We start from the raw sequence: 18,999 nt of genomic DNA, 5'->3' as shown, positions 1-18,999 counted from the left end.
TGGGCAAAATTGAGCCCATAGAATGTTACTGAAGAGTAGCTCATTCGGCCCATTGTGCCTCTTTGAAAGAACTATCTAATTAATCGCACTCTCCTGCTCTTTCCCCATAGCCCTGCACATTTTTCATTTTCAAGTATTATCCAATTCTCTTTTGAAAGTTACTGTACAATTTGTTTCTACCACGTTTCAGGCAGTGTGTTCCAGATTATAACAGGAGTCAGATGAAGACCTTGATGGGGCAGCCTACAGAAGAACGCTGATGGGTATGCGGTACATCGCAACATTTATATATGTTGCCCATTTCATGTCATACAGTACTCATTTCATTAAAAATGATTTTCCTTATTTCCCCAATTACCTTAAATCTGTGTCCTCTGGTTACCAACCCGCCTTCCAGTAGAAATAGTTTCCTCCAATTTATTCTATCAAAACCCCTTGTCATTTTTGAACACCTCTATTAATACTCCCATTACATTATTTGCTCTCGGGAGAACAATTCCAGCGTCTCCAGTCTCTCCACATAACTGAATCCCTCATCCCTGGTACCATTCGAGTAAATTTCCTCCACAGTCACTCCAAGGCCTTGACATCCTCTCTAAAGTGTGTTGCCCATGACGATGTGAGTACCTCCAGCCAGAATTGTGCTGCCCCAGTACAGCAGACTGTGTATCTTCAGCTTTGGTAGGTTAAGGGACAATAATTAAGTACACAGATAAAGCATTGGGCCTGAAATTCTGCTCGGAGGCTTCTTTCGGACAAACGCCTCTGACCGGAGAATTTTTACGGATTACCTGTTGGTCCGGGAGGCGCCTGTGATTGCGGTGGGGAGGCCTTCTCTTCCCGCGCTGTGGAGCGCGCTCCCGTCCTCCAGGTTCCCACGGAGACGGTGCAGTCACGTGTGACTGCTCAGCCAATCAGGGACAGCATTCCACAGCTTTCTCACCAATAGCAATGGGAACTCTGGATCGACCAGTTCTCATCGCTATTAATGAGAAAAAACCCAAACACACTAAACACAACATAAAAAATAAAAAACACACCTCACATAATTAAAATTAATTAAAATTAATGTTAATAAATGTCTTAGAGAAAAAATATATTTTTCCGATTTTTTAAAGCTTTGTAATTAGTGTTTAAAATAAACTTACCTTAGTGGGCAGGGTTTTTAACAAAAAAAGTGTGTTTTTAAATTTTATTTTTATATGTTTTTTCTATGTTTTAAAACTCTCACGCTGGTAAAAGTAGTCTATGTGCCTGCTTTTACCAGGCTCAAGAGTTTTAAGGACATTCACTGGGCAAGAGTTGGGAAAATTGTGCAATCTTGCCCATACACATGTCCTTAAGCCGAGATGCTGCCAGAACTTGACAGATCGGAAAAGCCGGTTTTCAGCGCATGCGCATTGCCCGTCAAAAAACAGCTTTTGCGAAGTCTTACCGGGTCCGTACAAACTCCGTAAGGACCGGGGCGAGGCCGGGATTTCAGGCCCAATATATAAAATATAAATTAAAATTTATCTATGGATTTCACATAATAATGAAGAATCATGGGGGGCAAAATTGCCCCTTTTTATTGCCCAATTGGCGCCTCCGGCTGCCCGGGGAGGGGAGCACTACCACTTCCTGGGAAATTGCCCGTGAGGTGATGGATGCACTGGCACGGCAGCGCCGCGCCCCGCGGTCCTGGACCACCGATGACGTCATTGCCATGGCGCGGCACTGCCATGTCAGCACGTCCATAACCTCCCGGGCAATTTCCCGGGAGGTGGTAACGCCCCCCTCCCCCTCACCACCCCGCGGGCCACGAAGCTGGCAGAGATCCGCACTCGGGGTGGGGGGGAGGGTGATTAAAGAGGAGGGCGCCAACATCCCATGCCACCATTTTGTTTTGTCGTCCGACTCTCGTTCTGGCTAACATTTATCCATCAACACTGTCAAGATTCACTGATCTTTTCTCTTACTGTTGTTTGTGGAATCTTGTAAAAAATCAGTCACATAATAATGGTGGCTACATTCTAGAGTAATTCAGTGACCGTGATGCACTTTGGGATGTCCTGAGGATCTGAAAGATGCTACATAAAGGTAAGGTTTTTTTTTCTTAAAGGCAAAACACCTCTTGTATTGTAAAGCTGAATATCCTCTGACTCACCTGGAGCAACAGCATATGAGCTCCGCTAGCAATATATTAAAAGTCTTCAAGATAGCATACAATCCCTATAAGTTCCACAGTTATCTCTTGCAGCACATTCCTTGCCACACTCTTCTAACTTATCATGAGCAGCACCAGGAGAAATCCGCCTTTACATATACAGACATGGATTAGTGCAACTATTTCCAGAAAATAAAGCTTACTTCACTATAATGCCGCATACCTCTCACAAACATCCTTTAATGTGCAGCGTGCGATTTCTGTCTGATCATGCGCAACGGCGAGAGATCTGCCAATTCTGTTTTAAGAACAAAGGACTGCATATTCCTCCCTTCTTACTGCCCATCATGCAGTGGACAGAGGGATATTGGACAGGGAGTCATTCAACAACAACTACAATTGTATTTATATAGCGCTTTCAACGTAGTGAAACGTCCCAAGGTAATTCAGAGTAAAATGAGATTTAAAAAATTTGAAGGCGAGCCGCATAAGTATAAATTAGCGCAGGCGACCAAAAGCTTGGTCAAAGAGGTAGGTTTTAAGGAGTGTCTTGAAGAAGGAAAGAGAGGTGGAGAGGTTTAGGGAGGGAGTTCCAGAGCTTGGGGCCCAGGCAACAGAAGGCACGGCCACCAATGGTTAAGCGGTTATAATCAGTGATGCTCAAGAGGGCAGAATTAGGGGAGTGCAGACATCTTGGGGGTTGTGAGGCTGGAGGAGATAGGGAGGGGCGAGGCCATGGAGAGATTTGAAAATAAGGATGAGAATTTTGAAATCGAGGCATTGCTTAACCGGAAGCCAATGTAGGTCAGCGAGCACAGGGGTGATTCCAGAGGCTTACTACCATTACTTGGTCTGGAAGTGACGGTGGGCATTGACTAGGCTTGCCTATTATGGGATAGATGCAATTCAAATACCATATTAAAGGAAGGATTTATATTTTGCCATGAACACTTTATTTCTCAGTAATGAACATTTTCTCTTTCTGCCCACAGCACCATCATACAGCATTGAAAGTTAAGGAAGGCCCATAAATATGGATTGAATATCTCAGCCCAACTTCGGAAATCCTTCGGCCTGGAAGTTGGATCGCTCCCGAATTGGGGTTGGATCCCGGTTCAGCTCACGCTGCAAGCGCCTAATAAGACTGGCAGCAGGACGACAGCAGAATGGTTGCCCGGTCTCATGAGGAGAGTACGGCCCAGAAAGCGATCACCCGTTACAGAGGCAAGCACAATCAGCCTGCGTGGATGTGGCTGATGGCCTGAGGTAAGTCCGTGAGGCGGGGTGTCGTAGGGGGAAGGTAAGCGGAAAGGTGGGGGACCCAAATGGTGCTCAGCAGCTGCCCGCGGTTTAAATGCGGAGCCAGGCCTAGCTGGAATTTTGGGTCTTCTCTTCTCCGTTTTTCGGCGGCAATGGCGGCGGTGAGATGTTCTGGGCGGGCGGTCAGCCTCCAGCGCCCCGCGGCGATCCTTGGGTCCGGTTTAGTGGCGGTGCGAAGCAGCACCGCCCGGAAGAGCTGCGTCGGTGTACAACGCCACCGGTTGCCACACCGGCCACGAGTTTTTATTCTTGCCCGACCGGTACACCCCGCAACGCGCCCCACAGTGAACAACTGAAACAATCCCATCGGCGAAGAGGTAAGTAATGGACTCCTAAAGTAAAACCGATCGTTTTTTCTTTTAATTTTTTTTGCGATTTGTGTTGTGGTGTTGTGGCCGATGTTTTGGGAATGTTTTTGTGGGTTTTTTAGGTTTTTTTCCCCCCCCAGGCGTCTGTGAGCGCTCCCGGCCTGGCTCTTTAGCTCGGGAGTTTCCCACGTATATAATCCCTCCCTTAGCGCTGTGCCCCCTGACTCAGGGCCGACCTGCCTAATGTTACTGACTGAGGCGCAAACTGTTCCAGGGCGCTAACTTTACCGCCCCACCGCCATTACTGCCACAAAATCATCAAAGCAAACATGAACCTGTGCAATGGTGCACCATGTTGTGTAAGGGTTGCACATTTTTACAGAAGGCACAGGAAGAGGCCACGAATGAAAAATGATTTACTACAAGCTTTTGGGATTGATTGGACAAAGGGAGAAAAATGCACCAGCCTGGGACAGGTGGTGACGCATCACCAATTAAAACCAATCTCTGCGGTCGAGAGCCAGACCTGTTTATGCATAGAAACAAAGGGATTGATACAATCCCACAGAGGAGCCCGTGGATTGATTGGCCGGAGGGGGAAAAACAATTCCCTCTAGAGACTACAGTCTGCAAGAAACCAGGACAACAAAGGATCCCACAAGGCGTGCATTTTTGGAGAACAGGTTACTTAAGATAAGGAGTTATCTTTTGCCCGGTGGACTCAGTGTGCAAATTGGGGACATCCAGGTCCATCATCGCAGTCAGTCAAATGGATCACCACCAACAACGAATCGATCCAAACACATTAACGGAAAACGCAGCTCAATGGGTGATTTATTGATAAAATGGATATATATACATGAGCTGGGAGCAGCTCGGAGCAAACGAAAAGGAACGGACGAACACGGATGAAACGGAAGAGAAGAGAACGACCAGAAGAGGGAACATCAAAGAGGAACAATCAGTCACGGAACCAACGACCACGAACCTACAATCTACAGTTACAGCAACTAACTGGACTGTATGTCTTTAGTCAATTCTCTCAGAAGACTTGTTCTGTAGTTTTAATTAGTTTTTGCGTAATAAAACTGACAGCTGGGTTAAGCCTAAACTTTGCGTCACGTATAGTCCTTTTCCTGTAATTCCCGAGGTCTACGAATGTAAATCAAACACCCTACAGTTGGGAGTCCTATCAAGTTATACTTTGGAAGTTTACATAACATGTACTCCATATTTTTTGTGCATCTATTCACAATATTTCTTTCGAGTCGAAAAAACCTTCAAGAACTCAAGCAGAGTGTGGCACCACAGAATCAAAGCTAAAGTTGTTAAGATGATAAATGCGTACATTTATGCTAATAAAATATTGCCGCTACATTATCTTACCCTGGTTAAAGTTAATGTTCCTTGCTGACACGTGCCACATCGTACCCTTAGTTTGCCAGGCTGTACTGCCTTGCACACAGTCTTGCAATACACATAAAAGCTGCTGTAACATCTTGAACCTGAAAAATAAATATCATGTATTGAAAATATATGTTTTAGAAGAGTTCAACAAAACTGATCTAGATATCAGCATCCTTTCCAAAAAAAGAGTAAAACAAAATGCATACACATTCCTGCAGGCAGCACTGTGCATTGTGGTACAAAATGACACAAAACAGGTTCATATCTGCTTTTCCTAAACATAGTGGTAGCAACTCTTGCATCTGAGTCAGATGGTCATGGGTCCAAGTCCCACTGCAGAGATGAGCACAAAAGTCTTGGTTGACCAGTGCATATACTGAGGGAGTGCTGCACTGTCAGAGGTGCCGTCTTTCAGATGAGACGTTAAACCGAAGCCCCGTCTGCTCTCTCAGGTAGATAGCACTATTTCAAAGAGCAGAGGTGTTCTTCCTGGTGTCCTTACCAATATTTTCTGGCCATCGTCACATTGCTGTGCACAAATTGACTGCTGCATTCCTTACATTAAAAGAGTGACTCCAATTTAAAAATACTTCATTGGCTGGGGAGTCGTGAAGGGCACTATATAAATGCAAATATTCTTTCCTTCTTTCTTGCCAGTAGTGAACATGATAAGCAGAGATTTCACTCAGAAGGCTGTGGGTTCAAGTCCCACTCCAGGCACTTGAGCACATAAATCTAGGCTGACACTCCAGTGCAGTGCTGCACTGTCGGAGGTGCCGTCTTTTGGATGAAACGCTAAACCGAGGCCCTGTCTGCCCTCTCAGGTGGACGTAAAAGATCCCATGGCACTATTTCGAAGAAGAGCAGGGGAGTTATCCCCGATGTCCTGGCCAATATTTATCCCTCAATCAACATAACAAAAACAGATTATCTGGTCATTATCACATTGCTGTTTGTGGGAGCTTGCTGTGCGCAAGTTGGCTGCCCCATTTCCTACATAACAACAGTGACTACACTCCAAAAGTACTTCATTGGCTATAAAGCGCCTTGAGACTTCCGGTGGTCATGAAAGGTGCTATATAAATGCAAAGCTTTCTTTCATGAAGGGAGGTAAAATTGAACAACGGTACACACTGTAGACCATTCCTGGGTACCTCCTTTCAGAGGTTCTCAGAACAACACTGGCAGAAAGTTGGGAGAATAAATTTCTAATTGTCCTCTCAGTCACTGAAAAGTGTATCATAAGGAGTAAGCTGAAGAAAGTTGGGGAAAACTAAGTTCATTTCAGAAAATACATTCATTTTGAGTTGTGGCAGTTAGGGAGGGGGTGCCGTGGTATATCTTTTAGTTTAAAAGGGCAGCACTTTACATTTTTCTAAAAGCTGTTACCTGTGCGACAGTAATGCTCCAATTTTGCATTTGAACACTATAAAAGCCCCAGTGATTACACTTAATCAAAGAAGATAGCAAAATGGAATGCAGAAAGCATTTCTTGCGGCTATTGTGTAGGCCATTAACACCCATAATAACGACTCTGTCTGAATTTCTAAAAAGGCAGCATGGAAGTTTTTGAGAATGCTGGAGCGTTCACAAAAGGAATGTTAGGTCCGTATTTATTTTGGATCGATTTACCATTATGAGCTCGCACATTTGATGCAATCACCAGCCAGCATGACTAGTACCTCGAACTAGAGATCAGTGGTCTGGCCTCAGATTGGGATTTTCAATTTAACTCAAGGTAACTTTCTCCATTCAATGGGTAGCTGACCTGGAAGCTGGGGGGGGGGTGGGGGGGGGTAAAATTATTCCTGAGCAATATCACAAACTGGGCGTTTTACACCCCGCCTAATTTTATTTTCCATTGCTGTCACAGATATGCTCAGCCAGAGCCAACGCCTCCACTTCCTTCCCTATGGAGGCTCCAAAGCTGGAAGTCTAGGCTTTGGGCCTTGCCAGGATTGCTGGGCACCATCGACTGCACGCACACATAGTCTTGCGGCTAAGAACATAAGAAACAGGAGCAGGAGTAGGTCTTACGACCCCTCGAGCCTGCTCCGCCATTCAATAAGATCACGGCTGACCTTTGGCCTCAACTCCATTTTCTCACCCGATCTCCACATCCCTTGATTCCCCTCGACTCCAAAAATCTATCTCTCTCAGCCTTGAATGTATTCAGAGACTCAGCATCCACAGCTCTCTGAGGCAGAGAATTCCAAAGATTCATAACCCTCTGAGTGAAGAAATTCCTCTTCATCTCGGTCTTAAATGGCCTTCCCCTTATCCTGAGACAGTGACCCCTGGTTCCACACACTCCAGCCCGGAGGAAATAACCTCTCAGCACCTGGCAATCCCCCTCAAAATCTTGATCACCTCTTATTTTTCTAAACTCTAGAGAGTATAGGCTCATTCTACACAATCTCTCATTATAAGACAGCTCTCTCATCCTGGGGATCAATATAGTGAACCTTTGTTGCACTGCCTCCAAGTCAAATATATCCTTTCTTAGATAAGGAGACCCAACACAAGACATGAACAGGAAGGGCTTCCATTTGCTAAATGTGCAGCCAGTGTATGACAATGTTCAGCGCCTCATACAGGTATAGCAGGAGCGGCGAAGTCGGGGCGCAGAAGCGATGAGAGATCGCGGAGCGACGTGATCGGGGCACAGGAGAGGCGTGAGTTTGGGGCCCAGAGCCAGCACGGGCCTGCCCACACTGCGATATGTGCGCGCACTAGGTCCATGCAGCAGAGCAGGTCTCCAGTTGTCTTGGTTAATCCTTGCCACTGGACCACGACCTAGCTCTGTCAAGCCCATGTGGTGGCTGGTGTGCAACGGTCACCCCACGTTTAAAAAATCCACGCACAGGCATCTTCCACCCTTCAACATGTAGCTTGGGATCTGGAATATTAGGTCCTTCATTGAGACACCTGTGAACTTTTTGGCATGGAAGCAAGTCATCCTCGATTCGAGGGACTGCCTATGATGATGGTGCCTCATACAGATCTATGTCAAGTATCCTGGCAGTTATCAGCCTATGCCAGTCCACAAATTCTCCTTCTTATTCAGTCAGACCATGGGGTGAGAGGCTGGCTTCTTAGGGACAAAAGTTAATTCCTGCACACGTGGCTCATGGCACCCGTCAGGAACCCGCTCACAGAAGCCAATGCCTTTCAAAACCAAAGGGTGTCCATCAGCAATTCAAGAGCTGACGTGGAGGAGGCGGCCACTGATGTCGCTGGCACAAAGTGTGGCAGGTGACCAGGCTGGAGGAAGTATCTTGCAGGGTATTTGGCCATCTTCCTCTGCTTTTCTCTTGAGCCTGAACATTCTCCCTCACTTTTCCCTGCATGAGAACCTAGGCTGAGCCTGGGCTACAGCCTTCAAGGAGAAACTTCAACAAAGGAATTAAAAGGACCAAAAGACAATTCAAAATTGTGAAATATATCGGAGGGTGAAATTGGGTGGTGCTCATGGGGCGCAAATGAATTAACGAGTGGTCGCGGCACTGTTAACGACTCCCATCGCATTGGGCGGGTGTTTAGCGGCGGCGCATGGTGTTGCGCTATGGTGTTGCGCCCCGATTTCCTGTGCCTTGTGATCATGACGCCATCACCGCGTGCATCACCCCCCTCGCGCCCCGGCCCCGAAGTTGACTTTCATCCTTTGCAGCAGCGTTGGGTGATAACACCGGCAGCTGCAGGGGAGGCGTATCGACCAGCCGCCACAGGGCGAACATTAAAGGCGAGGTGGCCGCTCCTGATTCGCTTCCTTCGCGGTGTCCTGGCCGCGATCGCTCAGCCCGGCACTCTGCTTGAGCGCTGCTATTAGAATTAGCAGGCAGCACAAATTTTACGCGCTGCCTGAACTCTGACAACGGACGCGGGCCAATCCCGCATCACGATCCCCGTGCCCGTTTTTGGGCCCAATCCAATTTCACCCCTGTATGGCCTAACGACTGAGATGACGGCATAGAGAGCCACATATCTAAACATGGTGATGACACAGAGGTAGGCAACATTGCAAGCAGTGTAGATGGAAGCATAACATTACAAAAAGATATGAATAGATTAAGCGAATGGGAAAAACTGTGGTAAATGGATCAGAGTACTTTCTAAATGATGAAAAGCTAGAAACAGTGGAGGTCCAAAGAGACTTGGGGTCCAGGTACATCGATCATTAAAATCATGAACAGGTACAGGAAATCATCAAAAAAGACTAATGGTATGCTGGCCTTTATATCTAGAGGACTAGAATACAAGGGGGTAGAAGTTATGCTGCAGCTATACAAAGCCCAGGTTAGACCACACCTGGAGCACTGTGAGCAGTTCTGGGCACCACACCTTAGGGAGGATATATTGGCCTTGGAGGGAGTGCAGTGTAGGTTTACCAGAATGATACCAGGATACCAAGGGTTAAATTACGAGGAGAGATTACACAAACTAGGGTTGTATTCCCTGGAATTTAGAAAATGAAGGGGTGATTTGATCGAAGTTTTCAGGATATTAAGGGGAACAGAGGGTAGAGAGAGAGAAACTATTTCTGCTGGTTGGGGAGTCTCGGATCAGGGGGCATAGTCTAAATATTAGAGCCTTTCAGGAGTGAAATTATGAAACACTTCTACATGCAAAGGTTGGGGGAAGTTTGGAACTCTCTTCGCAAACAGTAATTGGTGTTAGGTCAATTGTTAACTTAAATCTGAGACTGATAGATTTTTGTTAACCAAAGGTATTAAGGAATATGGGGAAAAGGCAGATATATGGAGTTAGGACACAGACCGGCCATGATCTCACTGAATGGTGGAATAGGCTTGAGGGGATGAATGGCCTACTTATGGTCCAATGTCCCAAGGTGCTTTAAAAAGGCTAAGGGAATGGGCATTGCACCATGGAGGGAGATATCAGAAGTAACTATTGTTTGAAAAGAATGACTTTGAGAAGGGCCTATGGGGCTGAAGGCTTTGCAAACAGACAGAAAAAGGGTGAGGAAAGTACATGAGGCCCATCAATGCCCAAACTATCCATTCGACAACGTGTTCCAATTACACGTAAAATTGCATTGGCTTAAGAAAGTGAAGGAAAATCAGATAGTAAGTCAATCATAGGAATCAACCATAGATTGGCAATGGGTAGTCAGCCCTAGACAGGGATTGTCAGCTCAGCTTCTCGGTCAAGGAATAGTGCTTGTGGTAAAAGGATATAATTCAGACCCCTCTAAAAGAAAAATGATCATTAACATATGGTAAATCTAAAGATAAAACATATCAAACTAAATGCTTTAAAAAAAAAGACAATTATAAGGTAAACTGCACTTATGTATGCTAACTGCTGTCAGTGTAAGATATATTAATCAAGGCCTTAATTACCAGTCACTGGTATTCTGTGGTGGAACTAAAAAGATTAGTTGCTTGTTGAATAATGCAAATCTATGCACATCTATGAGACAGATTCCTACAACAATGACCAAATGTGACTGTAATATTTTAGTTGTTAAATAGTAAGGTAAACATGGACAGTTCAGTCATAGAGGTTGGCTCATATTCAGAACCTGGTGTCAGCAATAAAAAACATAATACAAAAAATTAGCTTTTGACAGGTTAAAATATTTTGAATCTTGAGGGCTCCCTCTTTTCTAGCTTTTCCAGCCAACTTTGTTAAGAGTTTGCTGCAGAATAGTTCAGATGTGATTACACAGAATATACAGCACAGAAGCAGGCCATTCGGCCTAACTAGTCTGTGCTGGTGTTTATACTTCACACCAGTCTCCTCCCCTTCCATCTCTCTCATCTCAGCCTCTCAGCATATCTTTCTATTCTCTTTTCTCTCATGTACTCATCTCACTTCCTTTTGAAAGCATCCAAACTATTTGCCTCAACCACTTCCTGTGGTAGCGAGTTCCACATTCTGACCACTCTGAGTCAAGAAATGTCTCCTTATTGCTCCTTGTATTTATGAACCATAGTTTTTGGATGCTCCCTTGAGAGGGAACATTGGTCCAGATATTAATATAAAAGCGGCTCCCGAGGGGCTACAATTGCGTGGGCGAAACCCGGAATTTAACCGAGCAGGTCCGAATTCGCGATCGCAACCGAATTGTACCAATTAGTTTTGACTTCTAGGTTTCGCATCCCCAAACTGCACATTGGGCTTGATGCACACCGGCATGATGCAATCTTAAGGGAATCGAGGGATATGGGGACAGTGCAGGAAAGTGGAGTTGAGGTAGAAGATCAGTCATGATCTTATTAAATGGCGGAGCAGGCTCGAGGGGCCGAATGGCCGACTCCTGCTCCTATTTCTTATGTTCTTATGTTCTTATAATGTCAGCTGTTTTTTAAGGGACCGTTCACAAATGGGGATTGGAGGTGTTCAGGATGGATGGTGGACATGGAGCCAGGGCAGGGCTCACGTTTAACGATGCCTCACTGGAATTACTGCTGGGTGCGGTCAGGAACAGGAAGGACAGACTTTCCCCCAGCAATGGGAGGAAGAAGCCTGCTGCTCTCATCCAGAAGGTGTGGTTGGAGAGAGCTGAGGATCTGAGCAGCAGGAGCGATGTGCCCAGGTCGGGATGCAATGTAGGAAGCGGTTTAATGACCTCAACAGGTCAGGAAAAGTGATTTGTCTACATCCTGTGCTTTAAGCAGCCCCTCACCTCCCTTTCACTTTGCCTTGCTAAGCGTTCTCCATCACATCACTCCTTACACCCACTCAACTTTCAACAGCGTTCACTTTCTATGCACTTCATCACCTCCCCAATTATCCATCCACTGTTAAGACTCACCCAATCCTTATACGATGTAAAACATCTGTCTCATAGTCACCCTCACCAAAGGCACTGCATCCATCGGGTGAATATCTCACCTTCACTCACTCACAGGTCTGTTTTTATGTCACTTGTAGGACCCTCAAACGCAAGGGAGAGGGAAAGGCCTGGAGGTGGGCCGCCACAAATATTCCAGCTCACTGATACAGAGGATGAGGCCCTGGGGATAAGTGGCACACATGGGTCCTTCTCAGTCAGAGATGGAGAGACAGGAAGCTCACAGATAGCAGGACCAGTTGTCACCTCTACCTCTGCTGAAGCCACACTGGATAAGAACATAAGAAATAGGAGCAGGAGTAGGTCATACGGCACTCGAGCCTGCTCCACCATTTAATACGATCATGGCTGATCCAATCATGGGCTCAGCTCCACTTCCCTGCCCGCTCCCCGTGGAAGCGGTAGGAGTCGTAAGTTGAAGACATTGTGGCTTTGGAGACGCGTTGGGAGTGGGGGGGGGTGTCCGATATCGCGTGGGGGAACCCAGAAGTAACTTCAGCACATCTGTTTGTGACTTCCGCAGCCACCTCATTACCATTTTACTTCTGGGTTTCCCCCCTGCTCGTTACATCCTCAAAGAACTCTGTCAAATTCGTCAAACATGATTTCCCTTTCATAAAACCACGCTGACTCTGCTTGACTATTATGATTTTCTAAATGTCCTGCTACTACTTCCTTAATAATGGACTCCAGCATTTTCCCAATGACAGATGTTAGGCGAACTGGTCTATAGTTTCCTGCTTTCTGTCTCTCTCCTTTCTTAAATAGGGCATTATATTTGCGGTTTTCCAATTCACTGGGACCTCTCCAGAATCCATGGAATTTTGGTAGATTCCAACCTGTCATGTATCTCACATTACTGTACATAACTGTATCTTACCATGCTATACATGACTGTAACTAATCATGACCTGTAACCACTAGCATACCTTACCACCAGGAGTGCACATGCAGGAGACACTGCATACCTGTTCCACACAGGTATATAAAGACAGGGCTCAGGTAAGTATGGCATTCGAGAGCTGTGAAATAAAGGTGCAGGTCCTGAGTGACCTTGACTTCAGCATGTGCCTCGTATGAGTCTGTACTGCAGGGACAGGACTTTACAGTGGCGACGGGTTACGGGATTACAGAATCCACAGAATGGCGAACAACAGATCAGATGAAAAATACAACACGGGAGACAATTGGGAGGACTTTATAGAAAGGCTCCAGCAAAGCATTGTAACCAAAGACTAGTTAGGCGACGATAAGGCAGACAAGAGAAGAGCCCATCTCTTGATCAGCTGTGGCTCGAAAACATACGCCTTAATGAAGAACATGCTGGCCGCCCGAGAAACCAGCAAGCAAGTCGTTTGAAGAGTTGAGCACACTGGTAAGAGACCACCTGAAGCCAGCAAGCAGCCTACACATGGCCAGACACAGGTTCTACAACTACAGATGCTGTGTGGGCTAGAGCATGCCTGACTTTGTGGCGGAACTTCGGAGGCTGGCTAGTTTATGTGAGTTCTCCAATGAACTAAGGAGAGAAGTACTGAAAGACTTTTTTATTGAAGGAATAGGCCACGCAGGCATATTCCGAAAGCTCATAGAGACCAAGAACTTGACCCTAGCGGCAGCAGCACTGGTTGCACAGACATTCTTGGCAGGAGAAGAAGAAACGAGGTTGATCTACACTGCGGGTATGACAACTAATGAAACATCAGAACAAGGGGTTCACAGCGTGAAACAAGCCACGACCCCCACACACAGACAAAGGCAGGAGAGCAGGCCCTCAACAGCAGGCAGTGGCGGAAGAAGCCATCAAGGGCCACATGAACGGCCATTCACACCTCATCAACCCACAATGCAAGCAATCAACTACAAACTGAGAGAAGCTCAAGAGAGATCAGCCAGACGCAGCTCATCCTTCGGAAACAATGGAAGTGGTCTGTGCTGGAGATGTGGGGGAAGGCACTCATCAAGGGGGTGTCGATTTCAGCATGCTGTTAGCAGAAACTGCAACTATACAGGGCATCTGGCCCACATGTGCAGAAAAACAGCAGCTCAGCTGGTATACGAATCGGAAGGGTCGGAAAGCGGACCAGAAGATGGTGGGGACAGTGCCCGGGACATCGAGATACAGCGGGTCAACACGATCAATGGACACTGTTCTTACAACAAGGCGCCTCCAATAATGATGAGGGTGCTATTCAACGGGATACCCGTCAACATGGAGCTGGATACGGGAGCGAGTCAATCTCTTATGAGCGCTCAACAATTTGATCAGCTGTGGTCGCACAAAAGCAACAGACCAAAACTCAGAAGGGTCGACACCAAACTAAGGCCCTATACCAAAGAAATCGTCTCAGTCCTTGGCAGTGCCATGCTCTCAGTCACACACAAAGGGACAGTGAACCGGCTTCCCCTGTGGATTGTCCCCGGAGATCTCCCAGCACTGCTGGGGAGAAGCTGGCTGGCAAAACTAAATTGGAAATGGGATGATGTCCACGCCATGTCGTCAGAGGAACGGACCTCCTGCTCAACAGTTCTCAGTCGATTTGAACATCTCTTTCGGCCAGGTGTGGGCACTTTCAAAGGGGCTAAAGTTAAAATCTACATCACACAGGATGCTCGACCGGTCCATCACAAGGCCAGAGCTGTGCCCTATGTGATAAGGGAAAAGATTGAACATGAACAAGCGGCTTCAGCGAGAAGGCATTATCTCACCCGTGGAATTTAGCGACTGGGCAAGTCCCATCGTCCCAGTCATGAAGCCTGATGGATCCGTACAAATCTGTGGGGATTACAAATCTACCATAAACAGAGTCTCCCTACAGAACCAGTACCCGCTGCCCAGAGCGGAGGACCTATTTGCCACATTGGCTGGAGGAAAACTTTTCTCAAAACTAGACCTCACATCTGCGTACATGACGCAAGAACTGAACGAAGAGTCTAAACTACTCACCACCATCAACACACATCGAGGCCTTTTCATGAACAATCAATGCCAATTCAGCATCAGGTCGGCAGCTGCTATATTCCAGCGCAACATGGAGAGTCTGCTCAAGTCCATCCCGGTGACGGTTGTGTTTCAAGACGACATACTCATCACGGGCAGCGACTCCCATCTCTGCAATTTGGAGGAAGTACTAAAGCGGTTGGATCAGGTAGGCCTACGAGTTAAGAAATCCAAGTGTCTATTTCTCGCGCCCGAAGTTGAATTTTTGGGCAGAAGGATTGCCGCTGATGGAATCCGCCCAACAGAAACCAAAACCGAAGCAATTCGTATGGCACCCAGGCCCCGGAATGTCTCAGAACTGCACGCCATTCTCGGGCTACTCAATTACTTTGGGAACTTTATGCAGAACTTAAGCACGCTGCTGGAGCCTCTCCACGTGCTACTCAGAAAGGGCTGTGATTGGTTTTGGGGGGACGTCCAGGAACGCGCCTTCAATAAGGCACGCAACCTTCTGTGTTCCAACAGTGTTTTGGCTTTTTTTGATCCAGGTAAAAAGCTAGTTCTTACATGTGATGCATCAGCGTATGGGGTCGAGTGCATTTTGCAACATATCAATGATGCGGATAAATTACAACCCATAGCTTATGCCTCCAGGCCACTTTCACGGGCGGAGCACGGGTACGGTATGGTGGAAAAAGAGGCGCTCTCATGCGTGTACGGTGTCAAAAAGATGCACCAATACCATTTCGGGGCCAAGTTCGAATTAGAAACCGACCACAAACCCCTCAAGTCCCTCCTATCCGAAAGCAAAGCAATAAATGCCAACGCCTCGGTACGCATTCAACGGTGGGCACTCATGCTGGCGTCTTAAGACTACACAATAAGGCACAGACCAGGCACAGACAACTGTGCCGACGCGCTTCGCAGGCTACCCCTGGTGACCATGGAAGGGTCTGACGAACAGGACTGTGAGATAGTCATGGCAATCAATGCCTTTGAGTCCACAGGTTCGCCCATGACGGCTCGCCAAATCAGAGCCTGGATGACCAGCGACCCCACATTATCCTTAGTCAAGCGATGTGTCTTAACTGGTGACTGGGCAGAGGCTCGCGATGCCTGCCCCGAGGAGATCAAACCTTTCCATAGGCGCATGCATGAACTGTCACTACAGGCAGACTGCCTGATGTGGGGCAGCCGAGTAGTTATGCCTCTGCGAGGCAGAGAGGCATTTGTCCAGGAGCTCCACCGCGAGCACCCGCGGATCGTTCTCATGAAGGCCATAGCCAGATCCCACATCTGGTGGCCTGGCATTGACGCGGACTTGGAGCTCTGCGTCCGACGGTGCACCATTTGTGCCCTACTCAGTAATGTCCCCAGGGAGGCCCCCCTGAGCCCCTGGCCCTGGCCCACCAAACCGTGGTCACAGGTGCACGTAGACTATGCGGGCCCATTCATGGGCAAAATGTTCCTCGTAGTCAAGTTCAAAGTAGATCGAATGCACATTTTAAACTCGAGCACCACTTCCACCACTGTGGAGAGCCTCGCAACCATGTTTGCAACGCACGGAATCCCTGACATATTGGTCAGTGACAATGGTCCGTGCTTCACCTGTGCAGAATTCCAAGATTTTATAGTTGACCACGGCATAAATCACGTTAAGATGGCACCGTTCAAGCCGGCCTCCAATGGCCAGGCAGAGCGAGCAAATCATTAAACAAGGCATGCTTAAAATCCAAGATCCCACGCTGCAGGGCCGCCTGTCGCAACTGCTGCTGGCATACAGATCTCGTCCGCATTCATTGACTAGGGTTCCTCCCGCGCAACTATTGATGAAACGGACCTTAAAGACAAGGCTCTTGTTAATCCTCCCAGACATGCATGAAATCGTTGCGGCAAAGCGCTGTAAGCTAACTGAGTAACATGACCGAAATTCGAGGGGGAGGTGGAATGAGATAGGGAACAAAGTATTTGTGCTAAACTATGGCAGGGGTCCTAAGTGGCTTGCAGGGACAGTAACAGGCAAGGAAGGAAACAAGCTACTGGTGGTACAAATGGACAATGGCCAAACCTGCCGGAGACATGTATACCAAGTCAAAAGTAGATTTACCAACAACACTGTAGAACCAGAGGCAGACTACAATGTGGAACTCACACCACACCTGGTGGACAGACAGAGGGAACAACCTGAGGAAAGGGCTATCTCAACAGACAGCCCAGGCGAGATACCAACAATCATACTGAACGAAACAGACAGCCCAGGCGAGATACCAGCAACCACACCCAAAGAAAAACAGGCACCAAGGCAAACAACTGAACCACAACTAAGACGCTCCACGCGAGAACGTAGACCACCTGAGAGACTGAATCTATAAAGACAATAGGACCTTGGGGGAAGGTGATGTCATGTATCTCACATTACTGTACATAACTGTATCTTACCACGCTATACATGAACTGTAACTAATTATGACCTGTAACCACTGGCATACCTTACCACCAGGGGTGCACTTGCAGGAGACACTGCATACCTGTTCCATACAAAGGCAGGTCTCAGGCAAGTGTGGCATTCGAGAGCTGTGTAATAAAGGTGCAGGTCCTGAGTGACCTTGACTTCAGCATGTGCCTCGTGTGAGTCTGTACTGCAGGGACAGGACTTTACACAACCAATACATCCACTATCTCTGCAGGCACTTCTTTAAGACCTTAGGATGCAGACCATCAGGTCCAGGGGACTTGTCCACCTTTAGTCTCATTAGTTTGCCCAGTGATAGTGATTGTGATTGTTTTAAGCTCCTCCCTACCTATAGCCCCTTGATTATCTTTATTATAGCCACACTTGCCTGAGACCTGCCTTTATATACCTGTATGGAACAGGTATGCAGTGTCTTCTGCAAGTACACCCCTGGTGGTAAGGTATGCTAGTGGTTACAGGTCATAATTAGTTAAGGTCATGTATAGCGTGGTAAGATACAGTTATGTACAGTAATGTGAGATACATGACATCACCTTCCCCCAAGGGATGCTTTTAGTGTCTTCTACCGTGAAGACCGATACAAAATATTTGTTCAAAGTCTCTGCTATTTCCCTACCAGTTTTGTATACAGTGCCACAGGAGCCTTCACATCCAGTTGAACAGGCAGATGGGACCTCGGTTTAACATCTCATTCCAAAGACAAGACCTCTGAAAATGCAGTGTTCCCTCAGGATTGGTGTCAGTCTGGATTTATGTGCTCATCGTGGGCTTGAGAGGGAAGTGTGGTGCCATTGAGTAAGGCCTGTATATGCACAGAATGACCAAGGGTACCGAATATGAATCTGAATTTCACTGAACATTTATTCAAAAGACAAAATGTGCCTTATACTTCAGTAGCAATCATTTTGCAGCTGCCATCATCCTAAGTGAAGTATAGAATAGTTAAGTACATATTTTAGTTACTATTAACACCATTTTTGTCAGATGTGATGTATGATTATACATGACACTAAGATGTAGCTGTTGATAATATATGTAATTTTGGAAAACCGCTAAAAGTAAACATTAAAAATTAATCCACAATTAATTTTAGACTTTATTTAATCATTATCTAATTAAGTGAATAACTTTATTAACACTTAAACACAACACAGCTGTTGTATATAAACTGAAATAATTAACATCCAGTTCCATATATTGGCCCTCATCATACAGCTAATGAATGATCGACACACTCAACCTCTACAGCCAATCTAATCCACAATCTCAACTCCAGTATTTACAGGGCCAATCCAAAGATGCGATCTGCAGGAGCTTGGTGTTGGAAGCAACAGAGGAAGGACTATCAGAATGGAATCAGGACGCTCAAAGGCTGCACCCCACTTTAATGCCGCCTCCCTTGATGGGTTGCTGGGAGCAGTGAGGATTTGGAGAGTGGATCTATTCCCCAGCAATGGGAGGAAGAAATTGTAGATGGCATCAAAAAGGCTGGAGGTGGCACCGGAGGTCAGCAGCAGGGGCATGGTGCCACGCTCCTGGATTCAGTGTGGGGAGCACATTAATGACCTAACCAGGTCAGGACAG

The 18,999-nt window shown here is 46.7% G+C and overlaps 1 protein-coding gene across 2 annotated transcripts in view; it reads right to left on the bottom strand.

Annotated features, from left to right (window-relative positions):
* The window catches only part of prkn (parkin RBR E3 ubiquitin protein ligase), a 1,745,947-nt gene that overhangs the window by 1,110,641 nt on the left and 616,307 nt on the right, over positions 1–18,999 (bottom strand). For both annotated transcript variants that reach the window (XM_070890152.1, XM_070890153.1), the window contains exon 4: positions 5,161–5,279. In XM_070890152.1, coding sequence (XP_070746253.1) covers positions 5,161–5,279 — 119 coding nt within the window. The remainder of the gene's footprint in view (positions 1–5,160; positions 5,280–18,999) is intronic.

Source organism: Pristiophorus japonicus, chromosome 9, assembly GCF_044704955.1.
Source record: "Pristiophorus japonicus isolate sPriJap1 chromosome 9, sPriJap1.hap1, whole genome shotgun sequence".
In the NCBI taxonomy this organism is placed as follows: Eukaryota; Metazoa; Chordata; class Chondrichthyes; family Pristiophoridae; genus Pristiophorus; species Pristiophorus japonicus.
Note: the sequence above shows the minus strand (reverse complement) of the source record. Positions and strands in the feature narration are given on the sequence as shown.